Source organism: Lepisosteus platostomus, chromosome 8 (genome assembly GCF_059453375.1).
Source record: "Lepisosteus platostomus isolate fLepPlt1 chromosome 8, fLepPlt1.hap1, whole genome shotgun sequence".
In the NCBI taxonomy this organism is placed as follows: domain Eukaryota; kingdom Metazoa; phylum Chordata; class Actinopteri; order Semionotiformes; family Lepisosteidae; genus Lepisosteus; species Lepisosteus platostomus.
In genome coordinates this window covers 59,084,496-59,098,198 of record NC_142618.1, presented here as the reverse complement: position 1 = coordinate 59,098,198, position 13,703 = coordinate 59,084,496, and the positions used below count along the sequence as shown (strand labels likewise).

The 13,703-nt window shown below is 39.2% G+C and overlaps 1 protein-coding gene across 7 annotated transcripts in view; it reads right to left on the bottom strand.

Annotated features, from left to right (window-relative positions):
• LOC148657609 (phosphatase and actin regulator 1-like) overlaps window positions 1-13,703 on the bottom strand; it is a 125,830-nt gene that overhangs the window by 57,786 nt on the left and 54,341 nt on the right. For all 7 annotated transcript variants that reach the window (XM_088644080.1, XM_088644083.1, XM_088644081.1 and 4 more), the window contains exon 2: window positions 7,743-7,907. In XM_088644080.1, the coding sequence (XP_088500206.1) occupies window positions 7,743-7,907 (165 nt within the window). The remainder of the gene's footprint in view (window positions 1-7,742; window positions 7,908-13,703) is intronic.

The window sequence follows — 13,703 nt, the reverse complement described above, 5'->3', positions numbered from 1 at the left end:
AGCAGTCCTGATGACAGACTTAAAAAAAAACTGATGGACTGCAGTCACTCTTTATACAAGGCAAACTATTTTTCCACTATAAAGGAACAAGTAATAGGTTTATTCCCTGCTGAAAAGAGAAGAAAGAAAACACAACGTTTCGGCTGTGGAGCCTTCTTCTGGTGTGTTCGACACCTGAAGAAGGCTCCACAGCTGAAATGATGTGTTTTCTTTCTCTCTTTTCAGCATGGAATAAACCTATTACTTGTTCCTTTGCAGCCTACACATGCTGACGCAGCTACCCACCTGAACTATTTTTTCACTATATACATATTATATATGTATTCTATATCAATGTATCTATTGATGAATATTAATATGGATTATTGTCATAGCTGGACTAAATCGCCCCCACAACACTGCTATTCTACTTTAATCATAGCTACAAAGATGCTTAAATTAAATGTGAAATAATATTACAGTGCCTGATAAACAGTAAGAGCATTAAATTTCCAAATTATGACTCATTTCTTCTTCCTCCATCACATATACTGTAACATGCTATTATGTTTCATTTTGTGCTACTATTTTGTGTTAGCCATCAAGGCTGTCACTAGCATCAAATGTCAAAATTCGAACTCAATGAAATATAAATGAAATACATATCGAAATTAAATTGAGGAGCACTGATCTAATTTGTAATTTGTCAGGTAAGTAAACCTTGTCCATTGTTCATTACAAAAGCCGTGTAGGATAGTAATTATATTTTTGTTTTTGAAGCACATTTTCAAGATAAATTTAATATTTATATATATTTTTAGATTGAATATAAATGGAAATGGACCAATGGAACAAGTCATACAAGTCTTTCTTTAAAAATGTTAAAAATCAGTTAACACTTTTAATCTTCTCATACTAATACGTTTACACATCAAGTCCCTCAGTTTGCTTCCGATTGCTTTAGAAATGGTCCCTCATAGCCTGTGAGCCAGGTTTACTCTGATTGTTTCTTACAAACTGGCATCCTTTTCTGATTTTAATGGAAGCTCTTAATTGAAGCAGGTCTCGCCCAGCTGTTTTCAATCACAGTCACTACCAACATTCACTATATATTGATCTCCTGCTCACACCTCTTCTTGCATTTTTGCTGCATTGATTCCATGTGTGGACCAAGCCCCAGACATCAAACAAAGAAAGAGAAAATAAGGCAATATGAAAGAGAAAAATGTGCTACTTTTCTCATGTTCCCCTCTCACATTATTTGTCTATACGTGGCCTTTGCTCCAAACAACAAAGAAGGAAAGAGAAAACAAGGCAGGATGCCACAATAGGCACAATATATGGCACATACAGTCTCTCATTTTGTGTAATGTATAACACAACACATGGTCCGCGCTCCTTTTGATTAAATAAAACAAAAACGTATAAATTAAACAACAAAAAAGACAAGAAAACAACTTAAGATATAAGGAAAGAATCTCAGCTGTCTCCTTTAAAAATATCTCCTCCTTCACTATGGATTCGCAGAACTGTTCAGACTTTCGGACTCGAAACAAGGATCCCTGGCGTCTGGTTATCAGCCTGCTGTTTTGTGTTCCTCTGGTGCTTCAGCACTCCTGTTCCATTATCCATTACTGCCATCAAAAACTGGACTCTACAGTCACTGCAGTCCCTCCAAAAAAGGAATCCACCATTTTTTCTGCTTTCTAACTCTCTGAGCTCCATAACAAGCAAGCTGTCCTCCAGCATGTTTCCTGAGATGACATCGCCCATCATGCAGCTAGATGCCAATTGGGAAAGGGAACTCTAGGTTGTCCCTATTGGTATCTCTGTTGTTTCTGTTCCCTCTTGTTTTCCTCATCATCCCAACAAAGGGCTTATAGTATACTGTATATACATACTGTATGATGTATATGTACATACATATTATAGATTATATATATAATAATGTAGAGTTTGTTGGTTACATACCCAAATATTTTAAATTAATATCAGACAGGAGCTCACTGAGTCAATACTAAAGCAATACTGACTGTACTGACTCTCAGACCTGATCAGCCTCTGGACAGACTGCTGTGGGGTGTTCTGGCACTCCTCCTGTGCTACGGCAGGCTTGCTGGTGGCAGCCTTGTCTTCTCGATGACACTGGCTGGTTCCACTGATGATGATCTACCCCAGAACAAAATGGCCATGGAATGACCTTGACACAGTTTTCTTAATACTGCGCCATTGTTTCTCTGACTACCGTGCAGCCTTGTTGTGTGTTCTTGCTGGACAATTCACAGTTCCCATTAGGCTTGCAAGTGCGGAAAACTGATGGCTCAAGGACATCACTGATGTCACGCTGAGCAGTCGTTTTGCACTTAATCTGCACCAATCTTGTGTCATTCTTCAGATCCTTTACCACATCAAACTCCTTTTGTATTGAATGATGCAACAAGCAGCCTAACACTTAGCTTTACAATCTCTCGATGTTGTCTGCGTGCAGAAACATCCAAGCATGTCTGTATTTTTCAATTAGGTTACAATTATTCTGGTACTGAGTGGATTGTTGTTCCTTGGAATGTCTAATGATTCTGCCAGTGCATTCTGACAATGCTCTTGGGCTGTTGTAGTGTCCCTCTACCTTCCAGGATGTGGCCTGTCCTCCACAGACTGGCTTCCTAGTTTTCCTGGATTAGTCTGGTGATTAATGGAGCAAAACGTCACCTTCCCCATGCAACTTATCCTCTCAAAAAAGCATGGTCTTATCTTTTGACCCTAATAAAATCATGTATTTTTCAACAGTTATATGTGTAGATTCTAAAGCAGCTTAATTTGGACATTTTAACACATATCAAGATCCAAACATAGAGCATATGGTGCTTTTATGAAATCACATGATTGACCTCCATGTTTTGTTATCCCAGGGGACAATATTACTCAAACAATTAATAAATATATCTTCTAAAATGTAAACAACACTACATATATGCCATATAAGCAATTGATGTAAAACCTAGAGTGTTCCATTTTCATTGTAAAACAGTATATAGATAACTCCTAAAATGTTTTTAATGAATAAAAGGCTATGAAACAGCAACTACAGTAAAAGACAGAAATACTGGATGTGTCATTAACCGAGAAGTTTTTCTTTACTTCTGCAAAATGAGATTAGTTGGCTACAGTTAAAGGAAATTATTTGTTATTCTTTCTGAAATACAGATGTTTTTCATGGACTTCAAAGTAAGAGTGACCTTGTCTGAATCAGGCAAAGTCTGGAAGGACACTGAGCTCAGAGCACTAAATGTGTACTGAAGTATAGAACAGACATTTGTCCAGTATCACATATGAATGTAGTGACTGCACTCATCACAACACTGCTCAGAAACTGGTTTATAGACAGCTTTCAAAAGATAGCCTATAGAAAGTCCCACTGCATGGTTTAAAAGATCATGACACTTCCTAGCGAAATTTCTGACATCCCAGAAAGGTGAAACCAGGTCTTAATATACAGAAATGGTCTACCTAAAACACATTTAGAAATACACAGATATATCAATGGACTATACACATGACTGTATGAAACCAAATGATTAGATCATTAAATGTTAAGAAATTGAAATCTTATTTCAATTACCTTATATTAGATCATTATTTTAAAATCATCTAACACAAATACGTACTGTATAGGAAACACACTTTACACAGATCCACATTCAGTGATTTCAGTGTAATACAAGGGTAATCATAGGTACAGTAGGGCCCTTTTCAGGGCATAGAGGCCCCTGGGAGAAGGGGGGTGAAGGGCCACCGACACTGGAGGTGGAGGTGATGTGGTCAGCATCACGCTCCGGCCGGCCTGTTCCCCCCGGAAGGATTAACCCCTTAGGAGTGGACCTAAAAAAGCATCTGGAAGGAATTAGAGCAAGCGACGTCACCTGCCCCAACCTGGGATTGAACCCGGGACCTTCCGGTCAGAAGCGAGACACCCTTGCTGTCTGAGCTACCACGGCTCCTGAAGGCAATCATGACAATAGACATTTTGTGCTTATAAGTATGAAAACATTGATAATCTACTCTTGAGGCACCTACACTAACACTTATACTCCATACACTGTATTGGATACCCTGATACTGTATCGGTTCATACTGTTTCGGTTGTAACGTATTTTCATCATGTATTGTTATGCCACGTAATTCAGGTTGACAACTGCTGAAGTAAAAAAAAAATACCATAACATCCCACAACCTGCTGTTACTTGAAATACCGAATGCATTTCAAAACTTTAAAAGGTGCACCGTCCATTTTAAAGCTGCTCATTAAATGCATTAACCGTGTGCTCTGTTTACCAGCACTACTTTTTACATGAAAGACAGACAAAAGAAGGTCAACTTCCCTGCTTTCTTTAAAAGATCTCTGACAAAACATTCCGATAATGATCATTTTATACATGCCTTACAATGTGAGCTTAAAGACCAACAATTCAAATCTCAACTAAACTCAAGTATGAATCATACATTAGAGACATAAGAACTGATTCAACATTCAATTTAATGCAGCATTTATTGTAGAATAACGACCTTTGCTGAGGAACTGGGCAGGAAAAGCACAGTTTACCAGGTCTAAATAGCCTACTCCATATATGCAATCTTTGGGATTTGCATTATATCCTTTAATGATATGACATTCCTTATATTATATACAGTATATGCCAGTGGAAATCCTGCAAAATTATTATCCACAAACCCTAAGGCAAGGATTTATATTATTTCAGAAATGCCACAAATAATGTCATATGGAAATGTTTCCGTTTCTGTATTGTTACCGTTTATCAAATGTTCGATGTAAGGAAGAGGAAAATAAAACATCAACAAGCTGGTCCTGAAGCGAGCCCCGTTTTGAAGACACTGGAGGTGATGCTACATTGTTACCTCACGCTCAGGTGACAGAAGGTAAAAAGTGTTGTGGCCTAGTCAGTAAATCTGCAAGGGCTTAAACAGCACCCTCATAGAAAAATACCTGATAGGGTTTGCTTCTTGTTTAATGACTCATTACCACTGCTCCTCTTTTCTGAACAGCCATATGGGTTTGCAGAAAACCTAATTAAACCATTACAGTTAAGCAGGAAGAAGCCCCACAAGGAGATTAAGTCAGAATTTAGAGAGAATGCATTTGGGAACTAAGGGCATTATCAAGATGTGCTCAAAATAGGAAAGGAAGCCTTTTAATTAGCAAACTGTACTGTATATGAATTAAACAGATTTTAAGCACTGTGGGCATTCTAGTACACTCTTTTGGTGTATACTGTATATTAATTTGTATGCTGTAATATATGTGATGAATTTCCAAGAGTGTTTTTCAATGGTTTTCATTGTTTGAGACTTTTTAGTTTGAGGAACATTTTCAAAACTGATGACTGGAGAGCTACAGAGACAGATTGCAGGATTGCGCTGTTGAAACCCCAGTTAGGGATAGGGTTAACATTCCCACACTTCTTAAGACATTTTTTTATGCTCAGTGCTGGATTTGAGGTTCCAAGTGAACTTTAGGATGAGCGATAATGTGCTCCTCTCTGCAACTTTTTTTTCGGAGACTTTTGGCTGCTCATCTTGTACAGTACATTTACAGTGTCACCTGTCAACTGTCCTAGATGTCCGTACCTTCTACAGTCTATCTGGCATTATTGCAATATAGAAATAATGAGCATTCACTACTGAACGTAAGATGCTTTTTTTCTAAAGATGAGCAATGGGTGTCTACTGTCAGTAACTCAGCCTTGTAGCTGAAGTTGCTTTCCTGGTTCCTTGAAAAGATGACTGGACGAGAACCACGGCAAACAGTCAAATGAATAACACAGAACACTTGGCGTCCTCTTGTTTCATAACTGCTCTCATGATGATTTTCTGACGTACACCTGTACAGGGACTTGTGCAGATTCTCACATGCAGCTGGTGCCCCTCGGTTAAAGGCAAGGCCGTGCAGTAGACACACACTTCACGGGCTGAATTCTGCTGCCCTGGGAACATATTCTTCAAGCACTCACACAAGAGAAAGATACTGCACAAAATAAGAATGGAAAAAAAATAACCTAGCTATGGACACAGATGAAAGATCTAATACCCCCCAATTTCTATTGCTCTCATCCTCACTGAAAGATCTTCACTCAACAACCCTTTGTATGCTAAGAGCAGTCCATCATACTGACTCCAGCCTGTCTTCACTCACTGTAGTGTACAGTACATCCCCTCTGGTACATCTACCATCAAGTCCCTAGACTAAAACATATACTGTACATAATGCACTCTGGGTTCTCTTGCATACAGTAAATTTGCAGTTCTGTTCACTATGTTAAACAAAAATAAATAATGAGCCTCCATCCTACAGCAATTTGCCATCGCCATGACTATGCTGTAGGCATTTTAATATAAATACAATTGTTAAAGTGACCTTTCTAAAAGGAACTAAGGCTGAACTAAGGCAGTTAGAAATACTGTACTTTAAACAAGCTGCAATATCACTTCATAATCAATCACTTCCCCCTTGAGTTTAATAGCAAAGTAGTAAGAACATAAGGTGCATAATTTACAAATGGAAAATCTGCCGCTGTGATATGACATTCTCTAATGCTTATATAATTAAGATTATCTGCCGGAATGAAACATCATTAAAGAAAATTTTAATCCAGAAGATTTTTTTTCACTTTCAGAAACTGAGTGTGCAGAACACACTATTTTGGCAATGAAAAAATACTGTATACTGTACCTGTATAGCTGTGGGCATGCTAACCTTGTTTGTTTGTGTCCTGTGGTGAATTACTGCATCATTTGCATGTGAAAGACAACCATTTTAACTCACAGGCAACTGTTTTTTTTTTCTCCAACTGGAAAACTTGATCTTCTGCATCTTACTTCAGAACTATGCAAGTATGGGAATCATCTCTCTCTTCCAAACCCATAGTGCTCCTCACTAGGTTTTCATTTCTAATAGGTAAGAACTGCCTTTAAAATACTGGTACGTTTTTCTGACTAATAAGGAATCTTGAAAATCAGTCTTTTCCTTAATATTGTGAGCAAGCATTGCAATTAACAGTGCAAGAATTAAATTAATACTGATTCAGTTTAAAGGAAAAAGTCCACTTATAGTTTTTACACCGGATAAATGCCTTCTAATTCTAAGGCCATCCTGAGCGCTGTCCATTGAAGCAGTATGGGACCACTATCCTATTTTAAATCCCTCTAATGGCCACACATTTAACATTTAAGGGCTTCCACAGAAAGTTCTGCTCACCACACAGAACCTGCTGTCAACAGCTTTTCTACTCCTTTAATTGACTCTTTTTTACTTTTAAAGCACAAACTATACCATGTGCTACTTAGAGCTTGAAAGGAGCTCAAAATAGAAATATAATATCCCGTTAAACTGGCAAATCAATATCGACAGACTCCTTATATCCCTTCAATAAGATAGTGTGCAATTAATTAAACTTTTTTTTTTGCAATTCACCTTTTCATGCTGCTGATACACCACCACATTCTGGCATCGCAGGTTTTTAACTAAATGAGACATTGCAGCAGAAAAGACCTGAACATTGCGTCTCACTAGCGCAGTGAAAGAGCAGCTAACCCACACCTGCTTGCCACTTCCCGAAGGTAAAGTGCACATGCTGGGCGAAACCCCCAAGGAAGGGCATCCCACAGTAGAAGCCTAGAAAGGCTTTAACTCATGGAAGAGGGAAGACGTCGCTGAGCAAGACCAGGCCCAAGTGAACCGTTTGTCTTACCTGCTGACGTCTGCTTGAACTTCTCACTTTTCTTCTTCCTCCACTTCCAGGGCTTGAAAAGCCTGCCCAGCGTGGCAAACTTGCTTCTTCTCCTGATGGGAGGGGTGTGAGTTCCGGGGACGAGGGACTCGGAGCGCATCGCAGCCAGTCTTTCTACTTCCTCAGCTGGGAACGGGAAGGGAAGACAAGCAGCGTCAACGGAAGCGCAGATTTGTACACAGCCTCACCGTTCTCCACTCCTACCCTTGGAAATCCCACGTGTGCTTAGATTGAAACTGACACTGTACTTGCCGTGCTCTTGCAAATTGTCAATACTATATTCTCCCATAATTACAGTTCCCACAATGGAGCAGCTGTGCTGCACAGGCGTGCTCTTCACAGAATGCGGATCAGCAGTTTATCTTGGCCCCTCTTCTGCCAACACCACAGCCCCGTGCCAGCCCTTTTCTCCTCCCCGCTGGTAATCTTGGCACAGAATTGCATTCGTGGAAATAAAGAAAACCAAGAACTGAGAACCACACTGTGGAAAAAGCGGAGCAATAGTCACCTTAGATGAGTGGCAAAAACTACTGTCAAATACAAAAGATCAGAGCAAGACCAGCTCGCTAAGTGTCCAGTAAAAAAACCTTCACTTCGATATACATATAATCAATCATGAGTTCCAGATTGGCAGATTTCCATTTTTATTCTTTTTTTTGTTCTTTGTTAAACTCGGATAAACTGAAAACCCCAGAAACAGGCCCATCTGAAGGGCCAGATGTGCAGATCTATGTCCGAGTTGAAAAAGAAGCTCTTTCCAGTGGGTAACTATATGGCCAGAAGATGCTAAATATAGAAAATCACAATCACACACAGACAAGAGTCCCGTGACTTCCTGTTACGTTTTGTCATAGGAAAGATCATGCACGTTTTCATGAACGTATCCCCTTACTTCTCCTTTTATCTATTTATTGCTCGGGGGTGATTAAGAACAATATTTCAATAAAAAGCAGTTTTTTAACAGGCTCACCGCCCAGACTGCGCAGTCTTCGGGCCTGCTCTGGCCGCCTCGATAGATAAACATTCCAGTCCATTTTTAAGTATTTTAAGAACTGCTTCCAAAATAAAGCGTGAGATGGAGAGCAGACGTTTATTGTCTGAAAGTTTAGTTCTATGTATACAGTGCGTATCCTACCATGGAATAACAATTGCAAAGCTGCCACGTTCAGGACACTGGAAAGACTACCTTGAATTGTCCAGGGGTGCTACAGCAGGGCTCTGAGAGTGTCCCTAGGGTGCTCATTGCTCAGCTTACAGCCTTTCTGCTCTCAACAGATTTCCGAGAGCTGCTGAGTTTGTGCTGGAAACATTGTTTGCAAACAAAACTACAAAACTGAATCAGCGACGGAGGGAGAACTTCATTGGTCCTCCGTATACTGTCGCGAGCAGTAAAGACACGCACACAGAGCAGAATCCCACAGGTGACGGCGTGAAACTGTCCGGGTGCCACTTGGCACGGAGGACCCGACCCTCGGGTGTAACAGTGGCCCCTGGGGACTGCCGACCCTCCAGTGAAGTCCACGAGGGACACACTGGACAGCGCGCCTGTCAATCCCACCACAGGACGGCCAGCAGCTTGGACAAGTCCATAGGCCCACTATCTCCCCGCGCAGAGCGGACATACGCTAGGAAACAACCCACCATTCCAAAAGGGTGGGCACAGCTCACACAGAAACGGGTGTTTCCAGATTTTAAGACAAACAAAAAAAAAAATACGACCCCACCCCGGACTTCTAGTCAGGCAAACCAGGCTGCAACATTTTCGAATCAATCCCGGACAAAGAAAAATCCAACTGGCCAAAGACAGACAAAGAAGGAAGGCTGTACAAAAAAAAAAAGTTATTATGTTAATAATACAAAGCGAGCTACAAAACTTAACAATGAGAGCTTGTCATTTTCTCCACGACAGATTCCTAAAAAAACCATGTACCGTAACTGTACTGACTGCCTTTTATGAAGTGTTTTTAACCATGTAAATCAATACATACTTTCATAGTGTTCATTAGAAAAGTATGTTATAGGAGTCATTTACCATGTATCATTTAAATATGCAAATAACAATGTGCAGACATGAGATGGGAGAAGTGATTGATTGATTGATTGATAGGTTTTAGCTACTGGCTGTCTCCAGCATCGTCAAGCAGCAAATGAGAAACCAATGAGTGATAGGATTTACCCTTTTCCCTAAAAGATTAATGATAAAAACACGAGACTGTATATACAACATGGAAGGTTATGGACATTTTAAAAGTGTTCTTTGACATAAAGATTGCAACTTTTCTATTCTACAACCCAAACATTACTCCATAATACATTCTTCTAATGATTAAAAATATGTTATCATCCATAGACACAAATACCATCTTAATGACATAATTGTGGATTTAAACCATGAGTATTTTAAAATGTAAATACTGACACAAAGCACTACAACAGTTAACCGATTAATTGAAATATAAATTGCAACTTTGCTCAAACCCCAGAATTTAATAAGCCAAAATGTACACAGAGGTGGACAGCTTTTCGATGAGACGCTGTGTTGTGGGGAGTTAAAAGCTTCCATAGTAGGCACAAGCGTATCTACAGAAAACTACAAGAAACGTCACCATGCCTACTGCTAATGTCTGCCACAAAATTCACCCACCTGAACACTCTCAGACTTGCATTAAAGAGATGAGAGTCTATCACAGCACCAGCTTTGACTGGGGAAGTTTTCACACTATGTTCATTGAGCATAGTTTTGTCAAACAAAATATATATATTGTTCAGTTTGGAATTGAATTGCATTTACACATATCTAAATGTGTATCTAAACTACAAGAATAAAAAACTGTTGTCTATGAACATACTGTATAATTTGTGAAATGATATTAAATGCACAATTAGGCTACGTATTTAGGCCATGTGGAAAAAAAAAGACATGTCCTACATTTTTCACTACAAGCTTTCTGATAGAAGAAAGCTGTCTCAATGCTGCCGGCCTGCTGCAATGTCTCTGACCCCAACCAATAAACAAGTGCTTAAAACCAAGCAGCAGGGAAAAGAGCGCCCAGACAGTTCCAGATCACGTGACTTCGCAAGTCTCCCTGCCAAAGGCAGCGTACACTGCGACCCCCCACCGGCGTCTCTCCACGAGAATGAGAACTAATACAACAGCTTTCGTGACAAGCAGCGGACTCACGGCAACACTGCACAAAATCCCGGTTCTGCAAGAGAAAAAACCCTCCCGACAGCCGAGCTGTAGAGGGATCAGATGCTCCACTGTGCAATTTTCGGTCATGGATGCAGTCTGAGATATGAGCAGGACAGCCAGGCTGTCAGCATGCCAAGTGAAATGGGAATGTTTTGATTGCGTATACAGTGACACAGAACATGTACCACACACTGTACCACAGTGTATGGTCCTTCCAAGCACACTGACTTAACTACAGGTTTTTTAGATTGTTTCAAACATCTTCTGCCCATAATATTGACCTCTATTTTTTCTAGAATTTTTTGGAAACACAAGAGCTCTGGGGCGCCGTCAAGACACAGCTACAGTAGAATACATCTTTCAGAACCTGCCGCATATTGGTTTAAATAGAAACGTTTAATTCTTCAAGGGGCCATGTGAAAATAATGTCACAGTGCTCGCAGGGAGAGGGAGACCACAAATGCATAAGGTCAGAAGGCCTAAAAACAACAGAAAATCAATCACATATTGCCATTAAAAGGCCTGTCCGCTCCAAAGCTACATTTAGGGTCATGCTTGTATTGACTTATCACATTTACAGTGTAGACTTTATACACATGAACTGGTTTTCATTACACCTATGCACGTGGTTCAATTGAATCATCTGGTAATTCACATCCAGCAAGAACTGGTTTGCTATTCAGACACAGTTTTCTGTACGTAGCCTTTGAATTCATTTTGCAGCCAAAGAGATAGAATCTGCATTTGGTATTATCTGACTTCCTGCCAGTTTGTCAGTGGGATCATTAGGAACATAAAATTATGTTTACCAGGTTAGGAGAAAGACAGAATGTAGCATGAACAGATATTAGCATCAAAATCATAAAATAATTGTGTTTCACATATTTTATACAGGAACTGTTTGTTTCTTCAAAGCGCTTTTTCCATTTCTCATATACACAACAAAAAAGAGGCCAAGTATCTCAAGCAGAACAATTTTGGCATTTACAAATGTTGAGCTTTCTGAAGCTTATCTAGCCCAGCTTTTTCTAATTGCACTTTACGAAAACAATCTCACCAATACGCTACTCTGCACTTCAGAAATCACCTCTTTCTATCGCTATAATCTCATCTTCACCTTTCTGACTAACTGAACCTGATCAATACCACTTCAGGCAAGCTTTGGATTTTCACCTGCATTGTGTTTTTGAGAAAAGACAAAATAAGGCATTTGTTCAGAATCACTGGGCTATTAAACTAACAAACAGTAGAGTATTTATTGAACTGCTAATATTTAATCAGGTGTCTGCTCAAATAGCTATAAGAATGTAATACACATTACATTCCAGGGATCGAAAAGCAAAACCTTGCACATTAAGAGAAGATCTTAAAAGATGAAGAATATAAGCCAAAAAATCGCAAACAACTCTGGAATGTACGCCTGGGGGCCTGTAACAATATCTCAGGAGGGGATTGGAAAAAAAAAAACTTCAGAGGAGAATTCCTTGAGGTATTAATGCAGTCAGGCAGTCTTGAAAGGGAGACGGTCACGCTAAACAAACACAAGGTCTCCAGTTGCTACAGTTAGGATCCTTGCTTTCCTTTTCAAAACTGTTTAGTGGTGTTGGTATAACTTTATAGAGTCGTTTATTATATTCTAGTAGTTATCAAGATATACAGTCGCAATTGTTAGGATAGAACTGATGCTGATCTTCCTTAATTGCTTGTATTCACACACACATATATACAGCAGTGTTTTCTGTTCAGTTTCTGTCTGTTTAAAATGGGACAATACAGCAATTTTACTAATTGAATTGAATGCTGTCTTTCATTTGTGCAAGACGCTAATGTAGTTAACTTTGTAACACATTGGAAGCAGACTGCGTTGATTCGAAGGCACAGAGTGATAACTGCCGATACTTCACATTATAATATGAATTGTGTTTATCTTAACAACAGTAAATGATCACACTTCACTTGAGCTCTAGGTGCATAGTATTCAACTCATGTGCAAAAGAAAATGTCTTTATCACCTGAACAAAAAAGGTCAGAACGCTCCATATGCAGACATGCAAGCAGACAGCTTAATAGATCAAATAATAGCCAATCTTATCACTTCGCAGATCACCCTGAATTATCGTAAATGTAGGATGTAGCCTACTATTATTGTTCAGAAATATTTTGTTTCATGCAGTCATTTCTAATCAGAATTCTGCGCTACTTAGTATTAAGGTCATGTAATTTCATAAAAAGAAATTCTACATCGAAATTGGAATATCAGTGTAAAACTAAAATGTTGTATTTTAGATTTTAATACCGAAAGACAGCACAAAATATAGTCGTTTCTACTTATAACTACTTTAAAAAAATCTTACAAACCGGAATAAAATACACTGCTGCAAATTTTATTCGCACTTATATTGTATTTATTATCTTGAATAACAGATAAGATGCAGTAGCGCAATTCTACAGAAAGGGTCACCAACACCAAAACATTGATCTTCTGATGATCCAGTTCTATAGCACACATTTCCAAAGCACTTTTTATTAAAATAGGAAAACAGCAGTAGAGTATTAATCTCCCCAACTGCACAACCACATCGCCACTATCTTCAGCTTGACCACCAACCTTATTAGGCTTTCGGAAATATATAACATTTCCGTCCTCCGTTAAAGCCCTTTCGAGAAACATTGCGGAGTTAGACCTGAAATAAACTTTAAAAATCCAATGGATTTCATCCCCATCCATT